The 26,204-nt window shown below is 42.7% G+C and overlaps 3 protein-coding genes across 5 annotated transcripts in view; 1 reads left to right on the forward strand and 2 right to left on the reverse strand.

The window, feature by feature from the left end:
- rb1 (retinoblastoma 1) overlaps positions 1-15,258 on the forward strand; it is a 40,533-nt gene extending 25,275 nt beyond the window's left edge. For both annotated transcript variants that reach the window (XM_084178414.1, XM_084178415.1), the window contains 10 exons: positions 5,571-5,686; positions 12,159-12,304; positions 12,424-12,569; positions 12,683-12,787; positions 12,954-13,067; positions 13,212-13,363; positions 13,657-13,687; positions 13,801-13,943; positions 14,059-14,105; positions 14,300-15,258. In XM_084178414.1, coding sequence (XP_084034540.1) covers positions 5,571-5,686; positions 12,159-12,304; positions 12,424-12,569; positions 12,683-12,787; positions 12,954-13,067; positions 13,212-13,363; positions 13,657-13,687; positions 13,801-13,943; positions 14,059-14,105; positions 14,300-14,370 — 1,071 coding nt within the window. In that variant the 3' untranslated portion in view covers positions 14,371-15,258. The remainder of the gene's footprint in view (positions 1-5,570; positions 5,687-12,158; positions 12,305-12,423; positions 12,570-12,682; positions 12,788-12,953; positions 13,068-13,211; positions 13,364-13,656; positions 13,688-13,800; positions 13,944-14,058; positions 14,106-14,299) is intronic.
- Positions 1,120-4,124, reverse strand: LOC311142750 (lysophosphatidic acid receptor 6-like). The gene has a single exon (XM_084178416.1). The coding sequence runs from the start codon at positions 3,429-3,431 to the stop codon at positions 2,328-2,330; it is 1,104 nt and encodes a 367-aa protein (XP_084034542.1). The 5' UTR covers positions 3,432-4,124; the 3' UTR covers positions 1,120-2,327.
- Positions 15,259-19,787: 4,529 nt separating the features above from the next.
- On the reverse strand, positions 19,788-25,870 carry LOC311142818 (uracil phosphoribosyltransferase homolog). Of its 2 annotated transcripts, XM_084178510.1 has the most exons (8): positions 25,438-25,862; positions 24,842-24,884; positions 24,634-24,703; positions 24,443-24,505; positions 24,049-24,210; positions 23,091-23,189; positions 22,510-22,597; positions 19,788-19,976 (listed from the first exon to the last, which is right to left on the reverse strand). In XM_084178510.1, exons 1-8 carry the CDS (start codon positions 25,725-25,727, stop codon positions 19,892-19,894), a joined length of 900 nt encoding a protein of 299 aa, XP_084034636.1. In that variant the 5' UTR covers positions 25,728-25,862; the 3' UTR covers positions 19,788-19,891. The 2 variants fall into 2 exon arrangements, with proteins under 2 accessions (XP_084034636.1, XP_084034637.1); XM_084178511.1 differs by lacking the exon at positions 19,788-19,976 and having other exon boundaries at positions 20,096-22,597; positions 25,438-25,870.
- Positions 25,871-26,204: the final 334 nt, after the last annotated feature.

The following is a 26,204-nucleotide window of genomic DNA, read 5'->3' on the forward strand; positions in this document are numbered from 1 at the left end:
TGTAATAAAGCCCTTTTGTGGGGTAAAACTCATTCTGATTGGCTGGGCCTGGCTCCCCAGTGGGTGGAGCTGGCTCCCAAGATGGTGGGCCTATGCCCTCCCAGGCCCACCCATGGCTGCGCGCCTGCCCAATCATGTGAAATCCATAGATTAGGGCCTAATTTATTTATTTCAATTGATTGATTTCCTTCTATGAACTGTAATTCAGTAAAATTGTTGCGTTTTATATTTTTTTCAGTATATGAATAAGATGTTGATGCCCTAAAATACAGATGGCATTGAGCTGTTTTTCTTTTCCATAATCATTGAGTGTTGAGTATTTGTTGTATTCACTTTGGTTGACTTTGTGGGACATTTTGGCCATCTACCCACCACTGGCATAGCTAGTAGTCAGTTTTCACAGCCCAGGTGTTTCTCACATTTCCCATATGGCTGATGCTGTCGAAGAACCGCTTTCTTCAGGTAACAGCCCTTGGCTGTGGTAGCCTAGTTATTATATGTTGCTCAACAGGGCCAGAATGTGTTCATAGCCTATTCTCTTTGGTTTTCTAAAAAATGTAAAAAATGTTACATAGGCTTTGTAAAATAGCCAACCAGAGACATTAGATCAGGCTTAAATCTACTTTCTTACTAGTTTTGTTTTTGTTTCACCCCCTAAACTCAATGTTATGGTCTCTAAGGCGAGATTTAGTTTTGGTGTGACACTCAACTTTAACAATGCTTTAACACATCCGTGATAAACTGTATCAACAGCAAGCAAATCCTCCTTAACTCAGTTGTCATTAGCTAGCCAGACATTCTTTGTCATGCTTGGCAATGGTTTGAGGTGGTTTCTGTGTGCACTAGCTATTTAGTCTTTCAGTTGTATGATTTAATGTGAGCAAGAGAGAACGTTATCGCTACGCTAGTGAGGCGGTTTCATAAATCTGAAGGACTGATAACCACCTGCCTTTGTAAAATGCACTAAATATCTCACACTCTTTATTGCCCACAAATCAATATGTGGCATGCAAAGGTAAACCTGGGTAATATCATACATATTTATCACCATCTGTTCACTTCTGGTGACCCAACAAAACAGATGAGAACTTGTTTGCTTTCATTTTATTTATTGAAGGCACCATCACTGTTGGGGGGGAGGGTGCAAGTAAAATGTGTTGCTCTATAAAGTCATTTCATTATTTTAGTTTATTGTACAATATTCTGTACTTAAAGTTGCATGTAAAACACTGACCACTGCCTGGTATCAAGTCTTTCAATAGAGCAACATTTAGACGCCTCAGTCACTGTTTGACAAGTCACAAAGTGTGTTATGGGTAAATGTTCAAATCTGTAGCACCACGCTCCAGGGTTTCCCCCCAGACCTGTATCATGTAGGCAAATCCTCACAGCCAACACCGCTATTGATGCAATACTTAAGGGCAATTCCACAGACTCATATTTGTCACTTTAAAATGTATGTCAAACAAAAAACAATGATTGCCAAGTTAAACAAACCATACAACTCTATGCACAAGGACTACTTTTAACAATTTCCACTGAACATTTTACAAAAACACATTTACTTGAAGAACCATGCAGATGCAAAGTTTGGTAACAGAATGATGGTTTGTGTTTGTGCCGTCATTCTGCCGATAGTTTGTTCGTTCGACATGGTGGTATCTTTTTCTGTCGGTAAAACTGATTAACACGAGAAATGGCAGTGGAAACGCCTTTATGCGCAAATGTTGATATAATAACCATCATATCGAAGTAAACTTGGGAGTCACGCGATAATATGGTGTGTGGTCCTCCCACTACGACTCAGGAAACCATGCAGTTTATTAGGCTACAGATTAAATAAATGATGAACTTCACAGGGTGGTGAAAGTGCACACTGATCTTGATGCTCCTTTCCAATAAATATCGCGGCTCTTATTCTGGTGACACGATGACCGTTGCTTGACTGCTGCAACAAGTTAGTTTGGTAGAAATGCATCACTGGTGGGAAAATGTGCAGATTTTAGAGTATTTGCATAAATATTTCGCCAATTGAATAGAAACCTAGTTAATGTCACTGTTATCCTGGAATTGCCCTTAACACGACAACACTCAGAGCTGAGTCAACGGACTTAGTGGGTACCCTTAATGCAACCGCACATAAGGGTTTGCTTCCTGTGTTCCTGTGATGCCATGGTTCTTATAGAATCTACTCCAGACCACCCATCTCCCATCTTTTGCTTTAGATAGTCTGGGCATGTTGCACCAACAATTGAGTCATCTGAAATATTGATGTCATATCATGTTGCACTGATGCGTCATCAAAGTGGCTCCTTCGGGTGGTGACGTCACACAGTGGATTCATTGTGAAATACTTTTTCTCTCTGAGTCGTCAGGTTGTTCTGCATGGTGCTCTGGCTCTTCAGCGTATCTGTCTGAAGCCCCACGCACATCTTATTGTTGTTGCGAATTGCCATCGACTTCCGTTTGATGGAGTTCTGGATGGTCTCGGAGGTGAAGTAGTAGATGACTGGGTCGAAACAGCAGTTGGTGACCGCAATGCAGAGGGTGATAGGGTAGATGGTCCTCACCACCGACTCCACAATGCAGCCTTTCAGGAGCTTGGTGCGGACCAGGGCGTAGAACACCAGGTTGACGTTATAAGGGATGAAGCAGAAGCAGAAGATGAGGAGATGAACCACGATCATCCTCAGGATCTTGGTCTTGTTGAGTTGGCCGCCCCGGTTGATGGCCTGGGGCTGGCGCAGCGTTTGGAGGACCGAGACAGAGCAGAAGACGTTGAGTAACAACGGAATCAGGAATCCCACTGTCTCAATAAACACAACCACCTTGGACAGACTGGACTGCCACTGCTTGTTGGAGAAGTTCTCGAAGCAGTAGTTGACGGAGGAGTTGGAGTTTTCGTTCCTGAGCGAGGTGGTGTCGAGGAGGAAGCCCGTCGGCAGGCTGCCAGACAGCACCAACACCCACACGGCACAGCAGGCCAGCTTGGCGTTCCGTTTCGTCCGCAGCGCCTGCGATCGGAATGGGTGGACGATGGCCAGGAAGCGGTCCACGCTGATGCAGGTGAGGAAGAGGATGCTGCTGTACATGTTGGTGTAGAAGAGGGAGACTGAGAGCTGGCAGAGCACCCTGCCGAACGGCCAGTCTCGGTTGATGAAGTAGAAGATCCTGAAGGGCAGGGTGAGGACGAAGAGCAGGTCGGACACCACCAGGTTCATCATGTAGGTCGTGGTCTCGTTGCGCAGCTTCAGCGTGCAGGCAAAGATGTAGACTGCGACCATGTTGAAGAGCAGCCCAACTATGAAGACCAGGCTGAAGACTGAGGTGTACATGGTGTACTTGAAGCCATCACTCTTAATGCAGCTCAAGTTGCTTTGGCTCAAGCCCAGATAACTGATGCCATCAGTCTCTAGAGTGCTGTTATACATATTTAGGGAGGAGTGTTGTAGGGTTTGGAGGATGGGAGTGTTGATGAATGTCAATACAACAATGGGAAAGTTTCTGTGGAAAGCAGCGATCAATTGTACAAGATAATTCCAAAGAATGGAGGACAAAATAAGTTTCCTTACTTTCAGGGGTACACATCAGTTGATGTTATCTATGTACTTTCCAGTTAAGCGTTAGCCTCATCCCCCAGCATAAAAGTACACTAGCTGGAAAAATATACCCCCTACCATCACTTTCATTCCATCCAATGGTTTCTAAGCATAAGAATGTGTTCTCATGCAAATACCACAGTCAACTTGTTTTTCCAGAAAGCCCAGGGTTTTAAAAAGAACAGCAAGTAACTCCGTCAATACCTGTGCTTGTATCCAAAAAGATAACAGTCCTCTCAGTTAATCCATTGGCAGGAGTAAGATGTATCCAGATATTGCGTAATTGTAAGATCCCAGTTCTGTTTTTATGTTCTATGGACCTGTGGTCCTCTGTTGTGAACAGCCTTGAGGTTGGCTTCTCTGAGTCTGGAGAGTTTCTTCTCTCGCTCCAGAGTCAGTGGTGTTTCTTGCTCCAGTGAAAGAGGGGGGAGTCATGTGCCTCTCCTCGGGTCTGTGAGCTGAGAGGCTCTCTGCTGCCCCTCTGGGTCCCTCCCTCTCCCCCGGCCTCCTGCTTTGCCTCTGGCAGCCCTCTTCCTGTTGCAGCCCCTGGGGACATGGTGCTCCTACTGACCCTACACTTGGAGACTGACAGGGGCTCTGCTGCAGCCTTCCTGTCCACCAGTGATGCAGCCTTAAGTTCAGTGGAGTCAGTCTTCTGTTCTGAGGCTCTACCTTTAGACTGAATCTTAACCAACTGCTTGCTTACACACTGGGAGGAGTAGGCCACCACGCCTCCAAGACCCTCCCACATCTGACTGCTTTAGCTGTGTAGGCCCCCTCACCTACAGTTTCGCTCTTTCTTTCTCGCTCACTTTCTCTCTCTCACTTTCTCTCGCTCTCTCAGCTTGACGTTGTTTTGAAAATGTAAGCTTTAACCCTTTATATCCCCAGGCTGAAGTAACTCTAGATATGGTGTGTAGCTTGTTTTTTGTGCCCTTAGCATTCTGTCAGGATCTCATGAAAATATTACATTTATATCATGCAATGAAATGTAAGTAGGGTTTTGTTTTGATATCTAAGAGCTATCCTACCCCCAAACAGTGGACGTTTTCAGTTGGCTCTGCTCTGCTTGCCGAAAGGAAACAGTTAAGTCATACTCTCCTGTCAACCCCAGAGCCCAGTGTACTTTCTTGAGCTGTTTACGAGTCAGTGGCGTCAGCAAAGAAGCTGCCTCAGAACGGCAGGAAGGGCAAGGTTCCAATGATGGCAAGCCTGAGCGTGCAGACTAACGAGATGAGGCAGGGGACTAGGTGCGGTTTTCACTGACTCCGATACAGAGCCGTGCTGTATGCTTCTATTTGTGTGCATGTGTGGGCATGCACGTGAGTGTTCAATAAATGTCATACCTTTGATCTTGACTCAAAATGCTGCTTGACAAACAGCCACAGGAAGTTTGTCTCCCTTTTATATTGCATATAGCACGGGGAACTACTGAAAGTGTTGGATATAAAGTTCCTGGTGAAGTCTTAACGTAAATAACTATGTAGGCCTACTTTCATAAACACACACCCTTTTGTACAGGTATTAATATTGAATATGATTTAATTGAATATTACGTGTGTCTGATAAGATCTGATACAAAGAGGCGTAGGGAGTGTCCATGTTCCAAAGGTCAAACCCAATATCACCAGTGGCAACAGAGGACAGGGGTTGTTAACCCTGTAGCAACTGATAATGTTATAAAATGCCAATAATGTAATAGCTGCTGATTTAATGTAATAACCTTTTCATTTATAATGTAATAAATGCTGATAATGTAATAGATTGCCAATAATGTAATAGATATGCTGAAGGTATAATGTAATAACGTTTTAGCACATAGTGTAATGTACACTGTGTTGATTATTACATTATGAGCTTTAGGAACAAGTTCCATGAAATTGGTATTACTTGGTGTTGTGTTCGTAGTGCCTCTGTGAAATGCTGTAGTGCCTGTCTAATGAATGCTGTTCCATGTGTGTTTCTCCCCAGGACTCTCCGCTGTTTGAGCTGCTGAAACGGACCCGTGAGGAGGGTCCAGTGGAGCAGGCTGAGCCCCCTGCCACCCTCAACCAGCCCCTACAGCACAACCACACTGCAGCTGACCTGTAAGTCCCCACCCTCATCTGACAATAACACACCTTATTCACAGTCCCCATTGGCAAATATGACGATGTCTGTGGAGACTATCTGACTGTTAATGTGACCTTTTTTCAAATTTTGTCAGCCTCAGTTTCATGCATTTAAAAAATGATTTTTCCCACTTATCTACACACCATACTCTAACACTTTTAAAGGGATTTTTCTTGGTGTGTGGAATAAATTATTATTATTTTTATATACAAAACTGAAATATCGTAATTGGATAAGTCTCCACCCCACTGAGTTAATAATTGGTGGATGCACCTTTGGCAGCAATTACAGCTGTTGGGATAGGTCTCTACTACCTTTGCACACCTAGATGTGGCAATATTTGACCATTCTTCTTTACAAAACTGTTCAAGCTCTGTCAAGTTCCTTGGGGAGCTTTAATGGACAGCAATCTTCAAGTCATGCCACACATTTTCGATTGGATTTAGGTTGGGGCTCTGACTGGGCTACTCAAGGACATTTACCATTTTATTCCTTAGCTACTCCACTGTAGCTTTGGCTGTGCGCTTCGGGTCGTTGTCATGCTGGAAGGTGAACTTCTGTCCCAGTTTCAGCTTTCTTGCAGAGGGCAGCAGGTTTTCCTCAAGGAACTTTCTGTACATTGCTCCATTCATTTTCCCTTCTATCCTGATGAGACAATGAGAAACATCCCCATATCATGATGCTGCCACCACCATGCTTCACAGTAGGGATTGGGTTCTTTGGGTGATGTGTTGGGTTTGCGCCAAATATAACGCTTTGCATTTAGGCCAAAAAGTTCCATTTTAGTTTCGTCAGACCACACAACCTTTTGACAAATGGCTACAGAAGCTCCAGTGTTTTTTTTGTTTTGTTTTGCATACTTCAAACTGGATTCAAGGTGGGCTTTCTTGAGTAATGGCTTCCTTCTTTCCACCCTACAATACATGCCAGATTTGTGGAGTGCTTGGGATATTGTCACATGCACATTTTGACCAGTCTTGGCCATAAAAGGCTGTCGCTCTTTCAAAGTTGCCATTGGACTCTTGGTAGCCTCTCTGATCAGTCTCCTACTTGCTCGGTCATCCAGTTTTGACGGACGACAGGGTCTTGGTGGTGCCATACACCTTCCACTTCTTAATTCAAGGCCTTTTGAAATCTTTTTATACCCATCCTCTGATCTGTGCCTTTCCACAACTTTGTCCCGGAGTTCTTTTGAAAGCTGCTTGTTGCTCATGGTTGAGTGTTTGCTTTGCAATTCACTACCCAGCATAGGTAACCTACAGGAACTGCTGAATTTATCCTGAAATCATGTGAATCACCACAATTTAACATAGGTGGAGCCCAATTAACTTGCCGTGGGATTTTGAAGGTGACTGGTTACACCTGAGCTAATTTAGGATTGTTATTGCAAGGGGGGTGGACACAAGCTATTTCAGTTTTTATTTATAAAATAAAATAAATAAATAATAACATCACTTTGAAGTTGTGGGGTAGGATTTGCAGATCAATGCAAGGGGGAGGGGGGGAAATGCATTAAAATCATTTAATTCCAGGCTATAAGGCAACAAAAGGTGTTCATTTTGAAAGGGGGAGTATACTTTCTATAGGCACTTTATATGCCAGGTGTGTGGCTTTAGACTAATGCCTCGACAAGTGATGTGATTAAACCAGACTTATGGTTCCATTCATCTGCCCCTTTGTCATTTGGATTGTGTGATTTTAAACATGTAAATTGGCCAGTGAATCAGAGCCTGCATAAAGAGCATCCTGGCTTTGAGGTTTTATTTGCTTGAGAAAAGAGTGGGATACAACGCTTTACAAAATGCAGGGCAGATGAGGTCAGAAAGGACACACCGTTGTGTTTACTATAGGCTACACACTCTGGTGTTGGATAAACGCCTGGTAATTATCTTAACCTTTCACTGGAAGTGCCAAGACCATCGACCTTCCTCAAGTCCTATGGTGTGACTGTGGTACAACTGTGTACCACAGACAAAACTGTGTAGTCCACCTCTTTCTAGGATTCTTTGTAGGTAGGATGAAGGGAAAAGAGGGCCTGGGACTTCATACAGGAAAGTATTGAGACCTATTAAGAGGAGAGTAGCCTCCAGTCCTCATTGTCTCTGAACCTTCTTTGGTAGTTTGTGTATAGTTTATGTTATGGTAGCTATATGTTATGTCAAAACAACTTATGTAGGTTAGTGAAATGTATGACCCATACTCCCACTGACTGCCCCTCACTCTCTTAGCATCTTTGGGACGGTTTGTTCCTATTTGGATTAGACATTCTCTAAATCTAGTTACGATGGTATCGCCCCCTATTGGCCAAGTGCAGTCAAATATTGTCTTATATTCATTTCTGGTGAAGGAGCTTCAGCATGGAACAGGTTTGTGTGTCTGTGTGGCGGTCACATGATGGAGCAGTGACAGTCTGAGGAACGGGTTGTCATAGTGAGTTAGGTTATACATCATGGGCTGGATAGAAGCTGTCTACGGTCTTCAGAACTGGATAATAAATGGATAATATCCGGATAAAAATAAATATCCTATATATCACATTGGCTACGCATGGCCGGTCTGCAACAAACTTGAAACATTGTATCAACTATTAACTTGGGCCCGGCCTGAAGCGCCTTGCAACATTGTATAAAATATTCTGGGCCCTCAGTTTCCCGCGCCAATGAGCTCGGGACCAACACCGCTGTAGTTTATTTGCGCAATGGATAAGAAGTAATCAAGTAAGCCTAATTTATGACGTTTCCACTAGATCAGAGCATGACATGTTTATCGAAATGAAAGATTTTTCTAAAATATTGAGGAGCTATTGCCATTCTCAATGGATGTAAAAACAGACTTTGTTTGCTTGCTGTTTGAGGTGAAGAAAACATTACTTTGAGAAGCTCCACGGCTCATTAGTGGTAGTGCATTAAGCCAATCAGAAATACTATCAGATCCCCAAATGGCCAGGTAGCCTATAGGCCTACTTCTATGCATAATCAGGTGCGCGTCCTTACTCAACATTGACAGGAGAGCTCCAAACAAAAGACAATGACAAATTGACAGAACTCATAAATGGAATGAAAAAAACAAAACTTGTTTCTCACAAGTGTAGCGTAGGTTGTGCGCTCTGCAAACAACGTGTCCACTCCCTCCGACAATGAGAACGGTAAAAGATTTGAATAATAATATATTGAATGCATTAACAGACATTACCGTAACCAAACAAACATTGTATATTAGGAATTAACGTTAAATGAAACGCAAACAATTCACACTGAAGTTATGAAACAATGAACATGCCAAATTGGCGGGAGAGAGCGCATTCTGGAGAGAGAAGTGCATTGTGCAGCCACACTCCCCTTCTTCTTGGACTGTGCCATCCCTGCTGCCTCTGCAGTGGATTAGTCTCTGCCTCCGCAATGGATTAGTTCACTGAGATGGGAGCGAATAAGACGGGTGTCTCATGTGCCATAAAAAATATATATATTTGCTGCTGCTCGACAAAAACAAATCTCGGTAGACCAACAGCCTGTTGACCAAACAATCGACCAATCGAATAATTGGGGTCAGCCCTAGTCCCCTGGCTACCTTATGTTTTAAGGCTGTTCAAACAACTTTTTGAGATTGAACTTAGGTTCATTGTGAGAAAGCCATGCATACAATTATGAAAGTGTAGCCTATAGCCAAAGTCATATGTATACCCTATCGAATGGAGAGAGAAGGGACTATAGGCTACTTTTCTTGTTTTTTTTACTGCTAAAACAAGATCGTTAAGGAGTGTCCGTTATAATTATTTTTATAGGTTTAGGCTATAGCAGAGAGCAAGAGCGAGACTTTGGTGGAATTCTCTCTTGCGTTCTGTATACAACATATTTATTGAAATGGGCTATAGCAAATAGTAACAGGCAAATTACTTGGAATGTCACTTGTGTGCTGCCCTGCTGTGTGCTGCCAGTCAAGATCAAATTGGCTAAACCATCGTATGTCACATCTCAATGTCATCATCGACGATGGATGTCAATCAATCATCGTCAATAGATGATGCTATCGTAATATCGCCTAACCCTAATTGGCACATACACTCACAACCTTTCATTGACCGTTGTTTTGTCACAATGTTAGCATGCAAACAAAGCTGGAGTAAGATCTTGCAACGCCAGGGTTGTGGGTTCGATTCCCACAGGGGGCCAGTATGAAAAATAAAATAAAAATTATGTATGCACTCACTAACTGTAAGTCGCTCTGGATAAGAGCGTCTGCTAAATGACTAAAATGTAAATGTAGTACAGTGCATTCGGAAAGTATTCAGACGCCTTCCCCTTTTCCACATTTTGTTAAGTTACAGCCTTATTCTGAAATTGATTAAATAAAATGTTTTCCTCATCAATCTACACGCAATACCCCATAATGACAAAGAAAAAACAGGTTTTAGAAATGTTTGCAAATGTATTACAAATAGAAAACAGATACCTTATTTACATACGTATTCAGACCCTTTGCTATGAGACTCAAAATTGAGCTCAGGTGCATCCTGTTTCCATTGATCATCCTTGAGATGTTTATACAACTTGATTGGAGTCCACCTGTGGTATTGATTAGACATGATTTTGAAAGGCACACACCTGTCTATATAAGGTCCCACAGTTGACAGTGCATGTCAGACCAAAAACCAAGCCATGAGGTCAACGGAATTGTCCGTAGAGCTCCGAGACAAGATTGTGTCGAGGCACAGATCTGGGGTACCAGAACCAAAACATTTCTGCAGCATTGAAGGTCCCCAAGAACACAGTGGTCTCCATCATTATTAAATGGAAGAAGTTTGGAACCACCAAGACTCTTCCTAGAGCTGGCCGCCCGGCCAAACTGAGCAATCGGGGGAGAAGGGGAGGTGACCAAGAACCCGATGGTCACTCTGACAGAGTTCCTCTGTGGAGATGGGAGAACCTTCCAGAAGGACAACCAACTCTCAAGCACTCCACCAATCAGGCCTTTATGGTAGAGTAGCCAGACAGAAGCCACTCCTCAGTAAAAGGCACATGACAGCCCGCTTGGAGTTTGCCAAAAGGCACCTAAAGATTCTCAGACCATGAGAAGTATGGTGGTGGCAGCATCATGCTGTGGGGTTGTTGTTCAGGGGCAGGCACTGGGAGACTAGTCAGGATCAAGGGAAAGATGAACGGAGCAAAGTACAGAGAGATCCTTGATGAAAACCTGCTCCAGACCGCTCAGACTGGGGTGAAGGTTCATCTTCCAACAGGTCAACGACCCTAAGCACATAGCCAAGACAACACAGGAGTGGCTTCGGGACAAGTCTCTGAATGTCCTTGAGTGGCCCAGCCAGAGCCCGGACTTGAACCCGATCGAACATCTCTGGAGAGACCTGAAAATAGCTGTGTAGCGACGCTTCCCATCCAACCTAATACCCAAGAAGACTCAAGGCTGTAATCTCTGCCAAAGGTCCTTCAACAAAGTACTGAGTAAAGGGTCTGAATACTTCTGTAAATGTGATATTTCCGTTTTTTACATTTTTATAAATTAGCTAAAATTTCTACAAACCTATTTTTGCTTTGTCATTATAGGGTATTGTGTGTAGATTGATGGGAAAAAACAAACAATTTAATCCATTTAAGAATAAGGCTGTAACGTAACAAAATGTGGAAAAAGTCAAAGGGTCTGAATACTTTCCGAATGCACTGTAAATGTTTGTTTTTCAAATGGCATCCCTTTCAGGCTTGGGAAGGACAAGGCTGAACGTGTACAGTGCTTTTTTGTGAGCATTCAAGTGCAAGAGCATACCAGTCCAGCTTTTTAACCTCAAATTGCGTAAGTGTTGTAATTCTGGCCAACGGATTGATAACAACCAATTTGAGGTTAAAAAGCTGGATTGGTATGCTCTTGCACTTGAATGCTCACAAAAAAGCACTGTACACGTTCAGCCTTGTCCTCTTGTAACTGCATTTATGAACAACATGCATGTTATCAAAGTTGTTCTGCTGAGCCCTGACAAAGCAGAAACTAAGTAGTTGTGGAATGTTAAGTCTGTGAATGGGTGAAGTGAACAGGGTGGGGGGTAATGGGCTTGTCTGGCCACATGAACACTGACCAACTGAAACAGATATCAAAGCCCTGGGCTTTGGGAAAGACTGGTCAGAGGTTAGGTTGAAAATCTTTGAAGTTCTCTCTAGGATATTGACCATTTAACCTTTTTTTAGAATGTGGTTTAAGAAATAAATATGCATCACTGATCCATCTCACTGTTATGAGTAGGCCCTCTGTAGCTCAGTTGGTAGAGCATGGCGTTTGCAACACCAGGGTTGTGGGTTCGATTCCCACGGGGGGCCAGTATGAATATGTATGCACTCACTAACTGTAAGTCGCTCTGGATAAGAGCGTCTGCTAAATGACTAAAATGTTATGACTGAAGCTTGTACTATTGTTTTCCTAATATTATTTTTCTCTCTCTGGCAGGTATCTTTCTCCTGTGCGCCCCAGTAGCCGTCCCCTGCCGGCCGCTGAATCTACAGCCCCACCCTCCTCTCAGCCCCCTACCCCGGCATCCCATCAGACCCCTAGGCACCCCAAGTCCAACTCTCTCAGCCTCTTCTACAAAAAACGTATGATTTCACTAGATAGTAGTTGGTCTACAGTTGTCATCTGTGGGGTTTTGTTTGTGTATGACTGGTTGTCTGTCTTTGTAACCTGCTTTCTAACTCCTTCTGTGTTCTTCCTGTAGTGTACCGGCTGGCCTACATGAGGCTGAAGATGCTGTACACACAACTGTTGACCTCTCACCCTGAGCTGGAGCCAATCATGTGGACTCTGTTCCAGCACACACTGCAGAATGAGTACGAACTGATGAGAGACCGCCACCTGGACCAGGTACTGTACAGTGTTCACACACATACTCTGATGCAATTTGGACATGCAATCAAAACACACTCTATACATAATCATGTACAACTTAACACCTGTGGCTTTTTCTCCGCAAACAGTTGATGATGTCGGCCATGTACGCCATATGCAAGGTGAAGAACGTGGACTTGCGTTTCAAGACCATCGTCACTGCTTACAAGAACATGCCCAACACCAACCAAGAGGTGAGTACACAGGGATACGAACTATCTACTCCTGCTGTGGAGCTTTAGTGTAGACATGAGGGACTGAAAAGGACTTGCTCCAAATGGCTAGTGTGGCATGCTTTATTAAGTCAGATGAGAGGAAGGATTACCACAGATGCATAACATCTCCCCGTCTTTCTTGCAGACATTTAAGCACGTGTTAATCCGGGAGGGCCAGTATGACTCCATCATCGTCTTCTACAACCTGGTGTTCATGCAGAAACTGAAGACCAACATCCTGCAGTACGCCTCTCCCAGGGTGAGACAGACAGTCAGCACCCCCATGTGGCACCATAACATACTTCACATGGTCCTGATCTCTCACATGCAGGTTCAAAATGCTTGCCTACCTAATGTTCTGGCATTCTCTACTGACACACTCACTATGGTCTCTATCCCCCAGCCCCCCACACTGTCTCCCATCCCACACATCCCCCGCAGCCCCTACAAGTTCCCCAACTCCCCCCTGAGAGTGCCTGGTAGCAACAACGTCTATATCTCTCCCATGAAGAGCCCAACGCGCATGTCTCCAGGGGTCATGACCCCACGTACCAGGTCAGTACCCTACCACCAATGAACCAGGCTGATTCACTGGTAGGACACCTTGTTTTGTATGCTCTTAGTGATGAACCGATTTATAGCGGAGGCACATCTCATTATCTGGACGTTTCAGTTCCAAACGGGCAAAGATATTGGCAAATGTAATGTGTAATCTTTCTCCTATTTTGTTATGATAATGTCCATGTTCAATTTTAGCGTTATCAATTAGTAAATGTTAGTTTTATTTCTCTAATGATATGAATCATTATTATTTTTGTATTTTTCCCCCCGTGTTTTGTTCTCCACAGAATCCTGGTATCGATCGGTGAATCGTTTGGGGTAAGTGATCATTTTCATCAACATAGTAGAAAATAGTATTTCCAAAAATGGGCCAGCACACACATTGTGTCCAGTGCACTAAAATTATGTTCTCTGTCTTGTTTCCACTGCAGACCTCTGATAAGTTCCAGAAGATCAATGCGATGGTGAACAGCAGTGATAGGTCCTTGAAGAGGAGTTTGGATATGAGCTCCGCCCCCAATCCCCTGAAGAGGTTGCGCTTTGACGTAGAAGGACAGGACGAAGCTGACGGGAGGTAGGAGCTAGCTAGCTTTAATGTTGGTTATACTAGGCTACAGAATGTTTGTTCATGCAGAGGTGAGGCATGGTTAATATAGGTTGCTGATCTCTTCTTGCTCTTCTCATCACAGCAAACCTGGGGAAGATTCCAGACTGATACAGAAACTTGCAGAGATAGGTAAGTTAATTTCTGGATTTACCTGAATTCTGCTTTCATCATTCTTAGTTTCGTGTATTATATCAGTTCTACTTTTCTTTTACCATCCTTCAAACATTATAATCCAATAGACTTTGCTGTAGTCTGTCTTTCTGTTAACTATCTGTTGTTCTGTATGTATGCCATGAAACTCAAGGTTGTGTCTCTGTTTTCAGGCTCCACTCGGACCCGCATGCAGGAACAGAAGATGAAGGATGATGCAGAGTCCCAAAAGGACAAGCCTTGAATTTCACTGAAGGACTTACTGTCCAGCACTGTTTGAGTGTATAGGTGCCAGAGACTACTCCTTACCCCAACATCCTAGACCCCCAACCATCCCTTCAAAAAAGGAATACATTTTTTTCTGTGCATTTGGTTTTTTGATTTTAGATTTTAGTTTTGCCGTTTTTATATTTAAGCGATACTCTTTTGAGAGAGTAATTTGTGAATACAGAGAAGTCTTGTTTCTCTTTGTTGTTTAGTGTGGATTCTTTAACTGAGTGTTTAAAAAAAAAATCCTTGTTATTGAAATTGTTATGGGAGATCAAGTGCGTATTACCATGTTTTATAGAGGGACACTAGTTTTAAGGGTATGCTATAAGAAATCCTTGTTTTGACTTGGTCTTCTGGAGTTTCTTAAAGTCAGGGTGGTTGATGCAATATGATTCCATATCTCTTCTCTTCCTGGTCTATTTCGAAGTACGAGCTTGACTTGAAATAACCTCATATTGATTCTGAACAGGCAGACCTGCGTAATGTTTTTGACAGAAACAATCAACTCACCATACCTTCATTGACATCCGACATGTTTTCAATCATCTGATGTGACTATATAACCTGAAACTTAATTTGCTTACGGAAGCATTAAAGATGTGACTGTCTTGTTATAGGATCATTAGTTACAATAACTTTTCAATAGATCAAATCCAAAACTTGTTTTCATATCTCCTCTTCACATTGACTGTTGAATGGCTACATAGGAATGTTTGGTTTTATGTATTAAGGACATTCTTTACAGTTCAAAGGGACTCGGTAGCACTTTATTTTACAGTACAGAAAAGACCAGGTGTTTACTCAAATGTTATATTTGAAGTAATCCCAAAGAAACCAATAAATAACATTTTGGGTAAATATGAATTGTCAGTTGAGTCCTTTATAGTAGCGAACTCGGTATTTACTACGTATGTATTTATACTGAACAAAAATATAAATTCAACATTCAACAATTTTACGGAGTTACAGTTCATATAAGGAAATCAGTCAATTCAAATAAATTCATTAGGCCCTAATCTATGGATTTCACATGACTGGGCAGGGCCTATGCCCTCCCAGGCCCAGCCAATCAGAATTAGTTTTTCCCCACAAAAGGGCTTTATTACAGACAGAAATACTCCTCAGTTTCATCAGCTGTCCGGGTGGCTGGTCTCAGACGATCCCGCAAGTGCAGAAACCGGATGTGGAGGTCCTGGGCTGGCATTTTTACATGTGGTCTGCGGTTGAGGCGGGTTGGATATACTGCCATATTCTCTAAAACGACGGAGGTGGTTTTAAATTAACATAAAATTATCTGGCAACCGCTCTGGTGAACATTCCTGCAGTCAGCATGCCAATTGCACACTCCCTCAAAACTTGAGACATCTGTGGCATTGTGTTGTGTGACACAACTGCACATCTTAGTGGCCTTTTATTGTCCCCAGCACAAGGTGCATCTGTGTAATTAATGATCATGCTGTTTAATCCGCTTCTTGATATGCCACACCTGTCAGGTGGATGGATTATCTTGGCAAAGGAGAAATGCTCACTAACAGGTATGTAAACAAATTTGTGCACATAATTTGAGAGAAATAAGCTTTTTGTGCGTAAGGAACATTTGTGGGATCATTTATTTCAGCTCATGAAACATGGGACCAACACTTTACATGTTGCGTTTATATTTTTGTTCAGTGTATATGTGAAATGTTTGTACTTTGTACTGTTGGTATGTCATGATACCAATTCTGTACACTGCCAGGGGGCGCTACACACAGTGCATTCAAAAAGTATTCAGATCCCTTGACTTTTTCCACATTTTGTTACGTTACAGCCTTTTTCTCAAATGGATTAAATACATTTCTTTCCTCATCAATCTACATACAATATCCCATAATGACAAAGCGAAAACAGCTTTTTAGAAATTATAGCAAATTCATTAAAAATAAAAAGCTAAAATACCTTATTTACATAAGTATTCAGACCCTTTGCTATGAGACTCGAAATTGAGCTCAGGTGCATCCAGTTTCCATTGATCATCCTTGAGATGTGTTTACAAGTTGATTGGTAAATTCAATTGATTGGACATGAGTTGGAAAGACACACACCTGTCTATATAAGGTCCCACAGTTGACAGTGCATGTCAGACCAAAAACCAAGCCATGAGGTCGAAGGAATTGTCAATAGAGCTCCAAGACAGGATTGTGTCGAGGCACAGATCTGGGGAAGGGTACCAAAAAATGTCTGCAGCATTGATGATCCCCAAGAACACAGTGGCCTCCATCATTCTTAAATTGAATTAGTTTGGAACCACTAAGACTCTTCCTCTCTTCCAAACTGAGCAATCGGGGGGAGAAGGGTCTTGGTCAGGGAGGTGACCAAGAACCCGATGGTCACTCAGACTTCGAGAGTTCGCCTGTGGAGATGGGAGAACCTTCCAGAAGGACAACCATCTCTGCAGCGCTCCACCAATCAGGCCTTTATGGTAGAGTTACCAGAAAGAAGCCACTCCTCATTAAAAGGCACATGACAGCCCACTTGGAGTTTGCCAAAAGGCACCTAAAGGACTCTCAGACCATTGGAAACGACATTCTCTGGTCTGATGAAACCAAGATTGAATTCTTTGGCCTGATTGCCAAGCGTCACGTCTAGAGGAAACCTGGCACCATCCCTACGGTGAAGCATGGTGGTGGCAGCATCATGCTGTGGGGATGTTTTGCAGCGGCAGGGACTGGGAGACTAGTCAGGATCAAGGGAAAGATGAACGGCGCAAAGTACAGAGAGATCCTTGATGAAAACCTGCTCCAGAGCGCTCAGGACCTCAGAGTGGGGCGAAGGTTCACCTTCCAACAGGACAACGACCCTAATCACACAGCCAAGACAACTCAGGAGTGGCTTCGGGACAAGTGTCTGAATGTCTTCGAGTGGCCCAGCCAGAGCCCGAACTTGAACCCAATCGAACATCTCTGGAGAGACCGTTCCACATCCAACCTGATAGACCTTGAGAGGATCTGCAGAGAAGAATGGGAGAAACTCCCCAAATACAGGTGTGCCACGCTTGTAGCGTCATACCCAAGAATACTCAAGGCTGTAATCGCTGCCAAAGGTGCTTCAACAAAGTACTGAGTCTGTTCTTGACTTGGGGACTGTGAAGATACCTTTTTTTCACACACGCTTTTTCAGTTCTGCCCACACATGGTCTGTAATTCTTGTTTCAAGTAGACCACCATAGTCCCCATGCCGAAGAATGCCAAGATAACCTGCCTAAATGACTATCGCCCCGTAGCACTCACACCTATAGCCATGAAATGCTCAAAGTCAGCAAGACAAAGGAGCTGATCATGGACAACAGGAAACGGAGGGGCGAGCACGCCCCCATCCACATCGATGGGGCTGTAGTGGAGTGGGTCGAGAGCTTTAAGTTCCTTGGTGTCCACATCACTAAGGAATTAACGCCTTTTCCCCCCCAGGAGGCTGAAAATATTTGGCATGGGCCCTCAGATCCTCAAAGTTCTACAGCTGCACCATTGAGAGCATCTTGACTGGCTGCACCACTGCTTGGTACGGCAACTGCAAGGCACCCGACCGCAAGGCACTGCAGAGCGTGGTGAGTACGGCCCAGTACATCACTGGGGCTGAGCTCCCTACCATCCAGGACCTCCAATACCAGGCAGTGTCAGAGGAAGGCCCAAAAAATTGTCATGGACTCCAGCCACTCAAGTCATAGACTGTTCTCTCTGCTACCGCACGGCAAGCGATACCAGTGCACCAAGTCTGGAACCAACAGGACCCTGAACAGCTTCTACCCCCAAGCCATAAGACTGCTAAATAGCTAATCAAATGGCTATTTTTTGCACTAACTCCCTTGCACTGAATCTATGCACACACTCACACATACTTTCATTGACACCCCAACACACACATAACACGCGCACACATGCATACTGACGCCACACACACACTCACATTCACACTCCCCACATACGCTGCTACTACTATCTTATCTATCCTGTTGCCTAGAACCATAGGTTCTAACGATGAACTTAGCCTTAAGATGCTTTGGCATGGGCCCTCAGTCAAACCGTCCTGGTCATTAGAATAGATAAAACAGTTACCGCTACCAATCCAAGGCAATTAATGTAGATGGACATCTTGGAGCGGTGCCGAACACTTTCCAGCAGAAAAGAGCTCTGTAGTGCCTCACCCCTGAGGATTGCATAACCAGCTACTGTTCATCTGCCTGTGATTGGGTGAATGGCTTATACATTTAGTGAGCCCTTGGAGCAATAGGAAGGATCATATGGTAAACAGTTTCTAGGTGTCTATGGCAACTGGAAGTTATGTTTTTCTCTCTAATTTAATGGCTAATACAGTACTTGGTAGAAACCTAAGAGACTAGTTGTGCTGACAATGACAAGTAATGACATCATACCTTGGTGGTGGTCAATGAATAAATAAATGACTGTATATAAAAGCAGTCTCCCATTTGTGAATATGTAAAGCTGTTCTAATGGGGCCTTTGTCTTGATTGAATCTGATTCCTTGTTTTGGGAAATAACTATATCCGTTGTTCATGTCTAATTCATACGAAAGCGTATGACTACCGGCAGTCCGGTAACAACCACACACACTCATTGACTTGTGAGGTACATATTGATATACACTAATTACGGGTACTCACTCAATCATTATCAAGACACTCCACATGTTCGTTCACTGGTGTATCTATTGGTAGTCTACATGTAATAGCAGTCCTGAAATAGGATAGGTTGGTTAGTATGACATGTAGCCTTGCTAAATAGTCTGTGGATGTTCTCTTTCTCTGAGCTCTTGGAAAGTACACTCTTAATATACAGGAATCCGATCCAATTTCCTGATATTAATCTTCTTAGATTTGATGAATTGTTAAAATGTAAGTGGTTATTTTTATCTCGCTATATCCCAGACAGATATAATCCTTAGTAGAAGTCAAATTGTCACAGTGCATGATGAACTAACTGGTGACTGTTTTTAATCAATCATGCTCTCTACACTTGCCACTTAAAGACTTATATTATTATATTATTTAGAATGACATTCAACACAATGTGAAAATCATGCCAGGGCATCAGAAAACCCCAGAAAGGATGCAGTTGTAGTGCTCCCTAGTGGCCATAGGGTTTATCATGGTGAGTGCTTGACAAAGTGCATACTAATTTCTCAGAAAAAAAGGAACTGGGAATGTGTTTGCAGAGCAGAGGTATTGTTTCTGTCTGTGTTTGGAGTGTTTATTTCATTTGATGTATTGCATTATTTCAGCTCCTCTGAGAAACCTCCCTGGCGTCAATAGGATCGGAGCCATAGTGAATCATGGGGAGAAAGACATTCCATGAAGTTGGATTGGTAGAATCTGGTGAGGGACTTCACGCTGTGTCAGTGTCAATAATACATGTTTTATTCAAAGTATTTGCATGATATGAGGAATATGTTCAAAACCTTTACTTCTTTGTAGCTAGTAGTAACTTTTGTTTGTGTTTGTCTCAACAGCATTTGGGCCAGGCAGGCATATGTGAAGATGACTCTGCTTCCCATACAAAAGTGATACATTCCATCCTCAAACTCACTCTGAAAGAAAAAGGATATGCTTTGTCAATACATCCAATAGACTGTGAATAATTTGTATCAGAATGTAGTTAATCATTCACTGTTGTATATGGGTTTTATCTGTGTATTCTTTATTTTTTGTAAGATTTATTTTTTCAAATACAAAACATACACGTACAAACGACTGCATACAGATGCACAGAAACCTCAACGACATCACCTGGCCACACCCCCATTTCCATCACCCGCATCATGGCCTCAAAGGGCACCATTTTGTTTCTCTCTGTCACCCACGCACTTTCAACATTTAGATAATAAAGCATTTGACCTTTCCATTGTGTTAACAATGGAGGATTGGTTGTTTTCCAGTTAAGTATACGTTTTTTCAATATGATTGACGATTCCTTGACTACACATAGATGTCAAAAGGGCAATGTATTTCTGAGCTTCTTTTCCACTCTGAAATGACCAAATTGTGCCTTCCATCAAATTCCACTTCAGATCTGGTCAGTTTCTCTTGATTGGTTTGTTTCTTTTGAGTGTTATGATACATTAAAACTGTTTGTGGCAATAATAATGACAACACTAATAAAAAAAGACAAGACAATAGAATCAGAGTATGTGAGCGGAGCGAGGAGCGGAGCGTGCCCAATTTGACAGGAGCGCGGAGCGAGATTCCCAAAGGCGGGAGTGTCGGCCTTCTCGCCAGCTCCAGTAGCACTCACTTCAGGAGCTCAGGGCACGCCCGGCCCAGCATGCATTTGTAGTCTACTTGTGTACTGCTAATAGCCCCTTGCTTTAGCTACTGTCATGGAGTTCGCTAAATATTTTCATAAAGAAACTGATAAAACACACAGGTGCTAAATCAAGGTGACTTACAAAGATGAGGAGCAAGAAGGGGAGTGTGGTGATCTAGTGTCCACAACTAAAGAATCATTGTGGAATCTGAAAAGACACGTATCCTGAAAGCATGATGGTGTAATAATAATAATAATATGTCATTTAGCAGACGCTTTTATCCAAAGCGACTTACAGTCAAGTGTGCATACATTTATACGTATGGGTGGTCCCGGGGATCGAACCCACTACCCTGGCGTTACAAGCGCCATGCTCTACCAATTGAGCTACAGAGGACACATGCTAAAAGAAAGGAACGAGGTGGGTAGATAACTGTGTCATTGTAGCAAAGTATTTATAAACTAAAAATCAGATCTCTTAAACATTTCATTCATTTTCTTTCTATTATCTATACAATAGGCCATCATTGATTTTGGCCCAACGTTCAAGGAGCTTTCCGTTTTGATTGGGTTATTTTGCCTAAAAACATTTAGGCCTACGTATAGAAAAAATATATATACAACTATGCATCTCTGCCCAGCCTGCCAAGAGTGGCCAAAAGGGTGTTTAGCATCCCAAGTCGCTCTGCAAGCGCGGTGAGGATATTCTCAGCATGAGCCTGAAGCCACAGATTGGCCAAACTGGTGTTTCTAAAAATGAATTCAAAGGCACTGTAGACTGTAGACTGTAGACTGTAGACTGTAGACTGAGCCTAATAAGGCATTATTCTTTTAATTTGCATTTAATTCTAAGTAAGTCACAGCCTATATGTGCAATTTATAGACTAGAATGATTTAATACAACAAAATGTTGTTTAAATGCTGAGCCCTTTATGTTCCTTCCAGCCTATTGTGTCGCTCTCGCAAATGTATTTCTTTGTAGGCTATATCCTTGAAATAGGCTCCCTGTCTGGCTCCTGACCTATTTAGTGTTTATATTATGTTTAATACGGCATGTAGCCTATTTGAAATGATGAGCGCTTCTTACATTCACCTTTTCATGTTTATTAAAATACTTTTCATTCAAATCATATGGTTTGGTTTCAGTACTTAAAAACCAAATGGTAGGTCCAGGTAGTCCAAAGAATAGATGGGTGTTGGTTAAATGGTGATTTTAATGAATGGAGCGAATTTGGAGCGGCATTTATTTGTTTTTGTGAGCGCGGAGCGGTTTTTAGTGGAGCGGCTGGAAAGGCCGTGGAGCGCCGGAGCGGTGAGCAGGATTTCCGACCGCTCAACTACGCTCACATACTCTGAATAGAATACATAGAAAAAATTTATTTGAATTATTTAGACTTTCTAAATGAGGAAAAACAACATATAATGAATTACCATAACTGAATAAATAAAATGGCAGCAGTACATGCAAGCTCGCTAGACTAGTTCCTAAAAGACCAGCATGGAATGTGCTTTTTCTGTTTCCAGGAAAATATTTGCATTGTTTTTGTCAGACTGAGGAGTACAGGTTAAGGCGGCGTACACAGCAAAGCAACATTCTTCAGCAGGGTAACAACTCCTTTTGAAATAAGTGGACAAACTGACATCAGACAGAGAGGAAAATGGAAAGCGGGATACCTAGTCAGTTGTACAACTGAATGCATTCAACTGAAATGTGTCTTCCGCATTTAACCGAGAGAGGGACCATTCAATGGTTGGTTCTCATAGTATGGTGTCCCATTGAATGGCCCTGGAGGGCTGACTAGTCTGTCCCAAAGTACCTCTGGCCAAAGTGTGTGGGAGCCACAGGGTGCACCTCGGTGGTCAGTATGGTGATTTCTGGGAATTCTTGAATGATGGATTTGGCACCTGGTGAGATGACACAACATTTTTACATTTTTACATTTTAGTCATTTAGCAGACGCTCTTATCCAGAGCGACTTACAGTTAGTGTATACATATATATATATATATATTATTTTTTTATACTGGCCCCCCATGGGAATCGAACCCACAACCCTGGCATTGCAAATGCCATGCTCTATCAACTGAGCTACATCCCTGCCGGCCATTCCCTCCCCTACCCTGGACAACGCTGGGCCAATTGTGCGCCGCCCATGAGTCTCCCGGTCGCGGCCGGCTGCGACAGAGCCTGGATTCGAACCAGGATCTCTAGTGGCACAGTTAGCACTGCGATGCAGTGCCTTAGACCACTGCGCCACTCAGGAGTACAACCATTAGACTTGTAGTGCCTTCAATAAAACTGAATGAATGGACAACAGGCTGTAGTATGAAACCCCAGAATTTTGAACATTACAGAATCTACTTCGATATTAAGCAAGGGACTGTAGGTGAGGTGTACCGTGAGGGGTGGAGAAGAGACTCAGGAGGATGATATGTTTGGGCTGGAGACCATGTTCAGTCAGAACTCTCACAGCCTCAATCACTGTATTACCTGTACCTAAAGGCAGAACATGTATAGCTAGCAAAAACACAGGACAGATATCACAGTGACTTGACAGAAGAACAGGCAACATTATGGAAGTATTGAAGAAAAGTCTGTCCTTACTAGCCTTGTGATTGTTACTATGACTCATCTGCTGCTACTTTCTATAAAATAACAAAATGTCATTTTGATCTCTCAAATACGTTTTTCATCGTTTCAGAGAGGGATGCTAGTTAGAGGACAAAAATATGAACATTACTTCTCTTTGTGGCTTCATTTCTCCTATTTATCATTTTCATGGCCTTGCAGTGAGCTCGTTATGGTTTACCCCAATCAGATATACTTGTGATTATTTTCTTGGGGTAAATGATGCTGAAATATATGCAGCATGCTACCTACTAAGGTCATTATCAGAGCCAAATAAAAGACACCTTCCCACAATTATCTTAGCTGGAAGGTGTAATTTAACAGAAATCGTGTAGCAAAGAGCAAATCAAGTGGAAAGGTCTCACTGTCTAGGGTTCTTCATAAAAACAGTGGATGCCTATGACTACACTATTGTCTTGCTAATGGGAGCAAGTAAGTCCTCATTTCTGGTTCATTAAAAAAAGTGACAGTTCTTCAGGCCCAGGGCAGGGCAACACTTCACCTGAACTCTTTGTCCTGAAGAGGAGTTAGTGCTGTATTGAGACTATCTGTTAGTGCTTTTCCACGGCAGGGTTTTACACCGTGCTTGGCCTAAAGACATGTAAAGACTTTTGTGTTTACATGTGTGTAATCCCCCTGGACTGTGATTAAGGATGGGGAATGTGAGTGCTACTCTCTCCATACTTACTGAGAATGGGGTACACAAGTACTGTATATCCATACTCACTGAGAATGGGGTACATGAGGAGGACTTTCCTCCTGCTGATGTCTGGGGGGAACTTGGCGTAGTAGACTTTGGCCTTCTGGGTGTCCTCGTCACTCTGGATTAGGATCTTACCGATACGGATGGACCGGCAGCAGTCTCTGAGGCCCTGCTCCATGGCCTCGCCTACACACACACACACAGCAATTAATAGACGTTTAATTCAACTCAATTCATTCAAGGGAAACCTCATACAAGATGTAGTAATGGTGAGCAAGTCAAACTGATAAGTCAAACAGTTGAGTGGATAGCACTAGGTATGTCAGGTGCTTATAGGCAAGTCCACCAGCCAGGGATTCTATTCAGAGACCAATTCAGATGTATCTTCCTTTAATATCCTATATGATCAGTGCCTTACCACTTCTCATAATACTGACACCGCAGTTGCCTTTTTCAAACTTGACGCCATCATATTTATGCCCTGAAGGAGAGGGGGGAGATTAAAATAGACAGTTCTGTTCTTGGTGAGAAATGTAACAGTAATCCTGTAATACATAGTATTCAACCAATTTCTATAATTTCTGACTAATTTCACCCAATAGGTCTAACCTGTAGGAGTGGTCACCGTACACTCGCTGTATGGCAGCTGATTGAGTCCCTCTTCAACCACTAGTCTGATCTGTTGACCAACCGAGTGGGTCAAAACAATAGAGTGTGCATTATACAAATGAGTCACTCAATTAAAAACAGTATAATATATTAGTAGTTGACCTAGAGTGAAAACAACAGTGTCAATTGAACCAAGACAGTTTCTTACCAATCTATCTGCACAAAATACAAAATCTCCCCTGCTAGTAGACCTGTAAAAGAACAATAATAAAATGTATGCTTACAGTAAGGGTTACATAAAAGAGGAAATCCATGCATGATCCACTTTCACACAAAAACATTGTAGGCCTATTCGTGGAATCAGCTTACAACAGAAACTCAAATTGTGATTAGTGTACTCATTCAATGTTCTGTTATCAGTATTGTCTATTGTTGTCAGTAGGTCTAACATTATTTGTATTAAACCTCATGCTAGACAAGGAAGTTGTGGCCACGTTTAGGCTACTACCGCGTAATGGAGCAGACTATAATGGCATTTGGCCTACATCTTCTTCATTGAAATAACCTGGTGTATTTACAGTTCTGGGTAACAAAGACCACAGATAAGGCTACCGTAACCATATAAGTGCAGTGTAATATGACAGTTATAAATAGTAACATGGTGTCGATTGGCCATTCACTTGGTTTACAATGCATCATTCAATTTCACATTATTAGACAGTTATCTGGTGCATGATAATACAGATCCATTATCTGTGTCAGATACTGTGTTTGCTATCATTTTGACAAAAGATGATGACTCACTTGTCTCTAATGATGGTCTGTAATTCTCGTATTTGGTCATTCAAAGGAAGCAGTTTTAATTGCGATCCGATCTGCCTCTGTAGTTCACTGTTAAACACATTTTCACAAGTTTCGGGGACTTCTGCATCTCTATTCGACTCTGGCAGGACGCTGTTTCCGCAGCTAGCAAACCGAACCTGCTTGGTGCCGCTCATTGCCGCGTGTTCTTGTCTGTCATTGTTGTTCAGCTGCTGATTTTGACAAGGCATTTTGATTTCCGTACCAATTCCGTTCTCAAAATACGTTTCCATAGAATTAAGAAAACGCTAAATAGTTTAGGCTCTATGTAGTTTTGCTATTCATATAGCTAAATGTGATGCTGGACATTTTTGTCTTCTCTGATTCTGGGTGGCGGCCATTGGGTGGCGGCAGCAAAAATCAGAGAGGAAGAAGCAAAGCGAGACGGTTCACTATCGCCTAAATCTGTTCAATAGAAGCCCATAGCGTTTCTATGTGCTTATTTTGGACCTTGTCGCCTGCCTTCCCGCTTTTGACAACGACTCTCATTGTTAGGGTGGAGACATGATCATCTCGTCATTATAAACAGATCTCTGCTAGTATAAATCTACAGGAACATAAACTTTGTACCAGGAAATAACGTCACAACTGATTCTCGCCTCTTAATGGACAGAAATGATGTCCGTCTAGGAACGCTTTAGAGCGCATTGATCGACACTAGTTAACACAGCCACAAAGTCATAAAACGCATGAATGAGTTAGTACGATAT

This window comes from Coregonus lavaretus, assembly GCF_964263955.1.
Source record: "Coregonus lavaretus genome assembly, chromosome: 15".
Classification (NCBI taxonomy): domain Eukaryota; kingdom Metazoa; phylum Chordata; class Actinopteri; order Salmoniformes; family Salmonidae; genus Coregonus; species Coregonus lavaretus.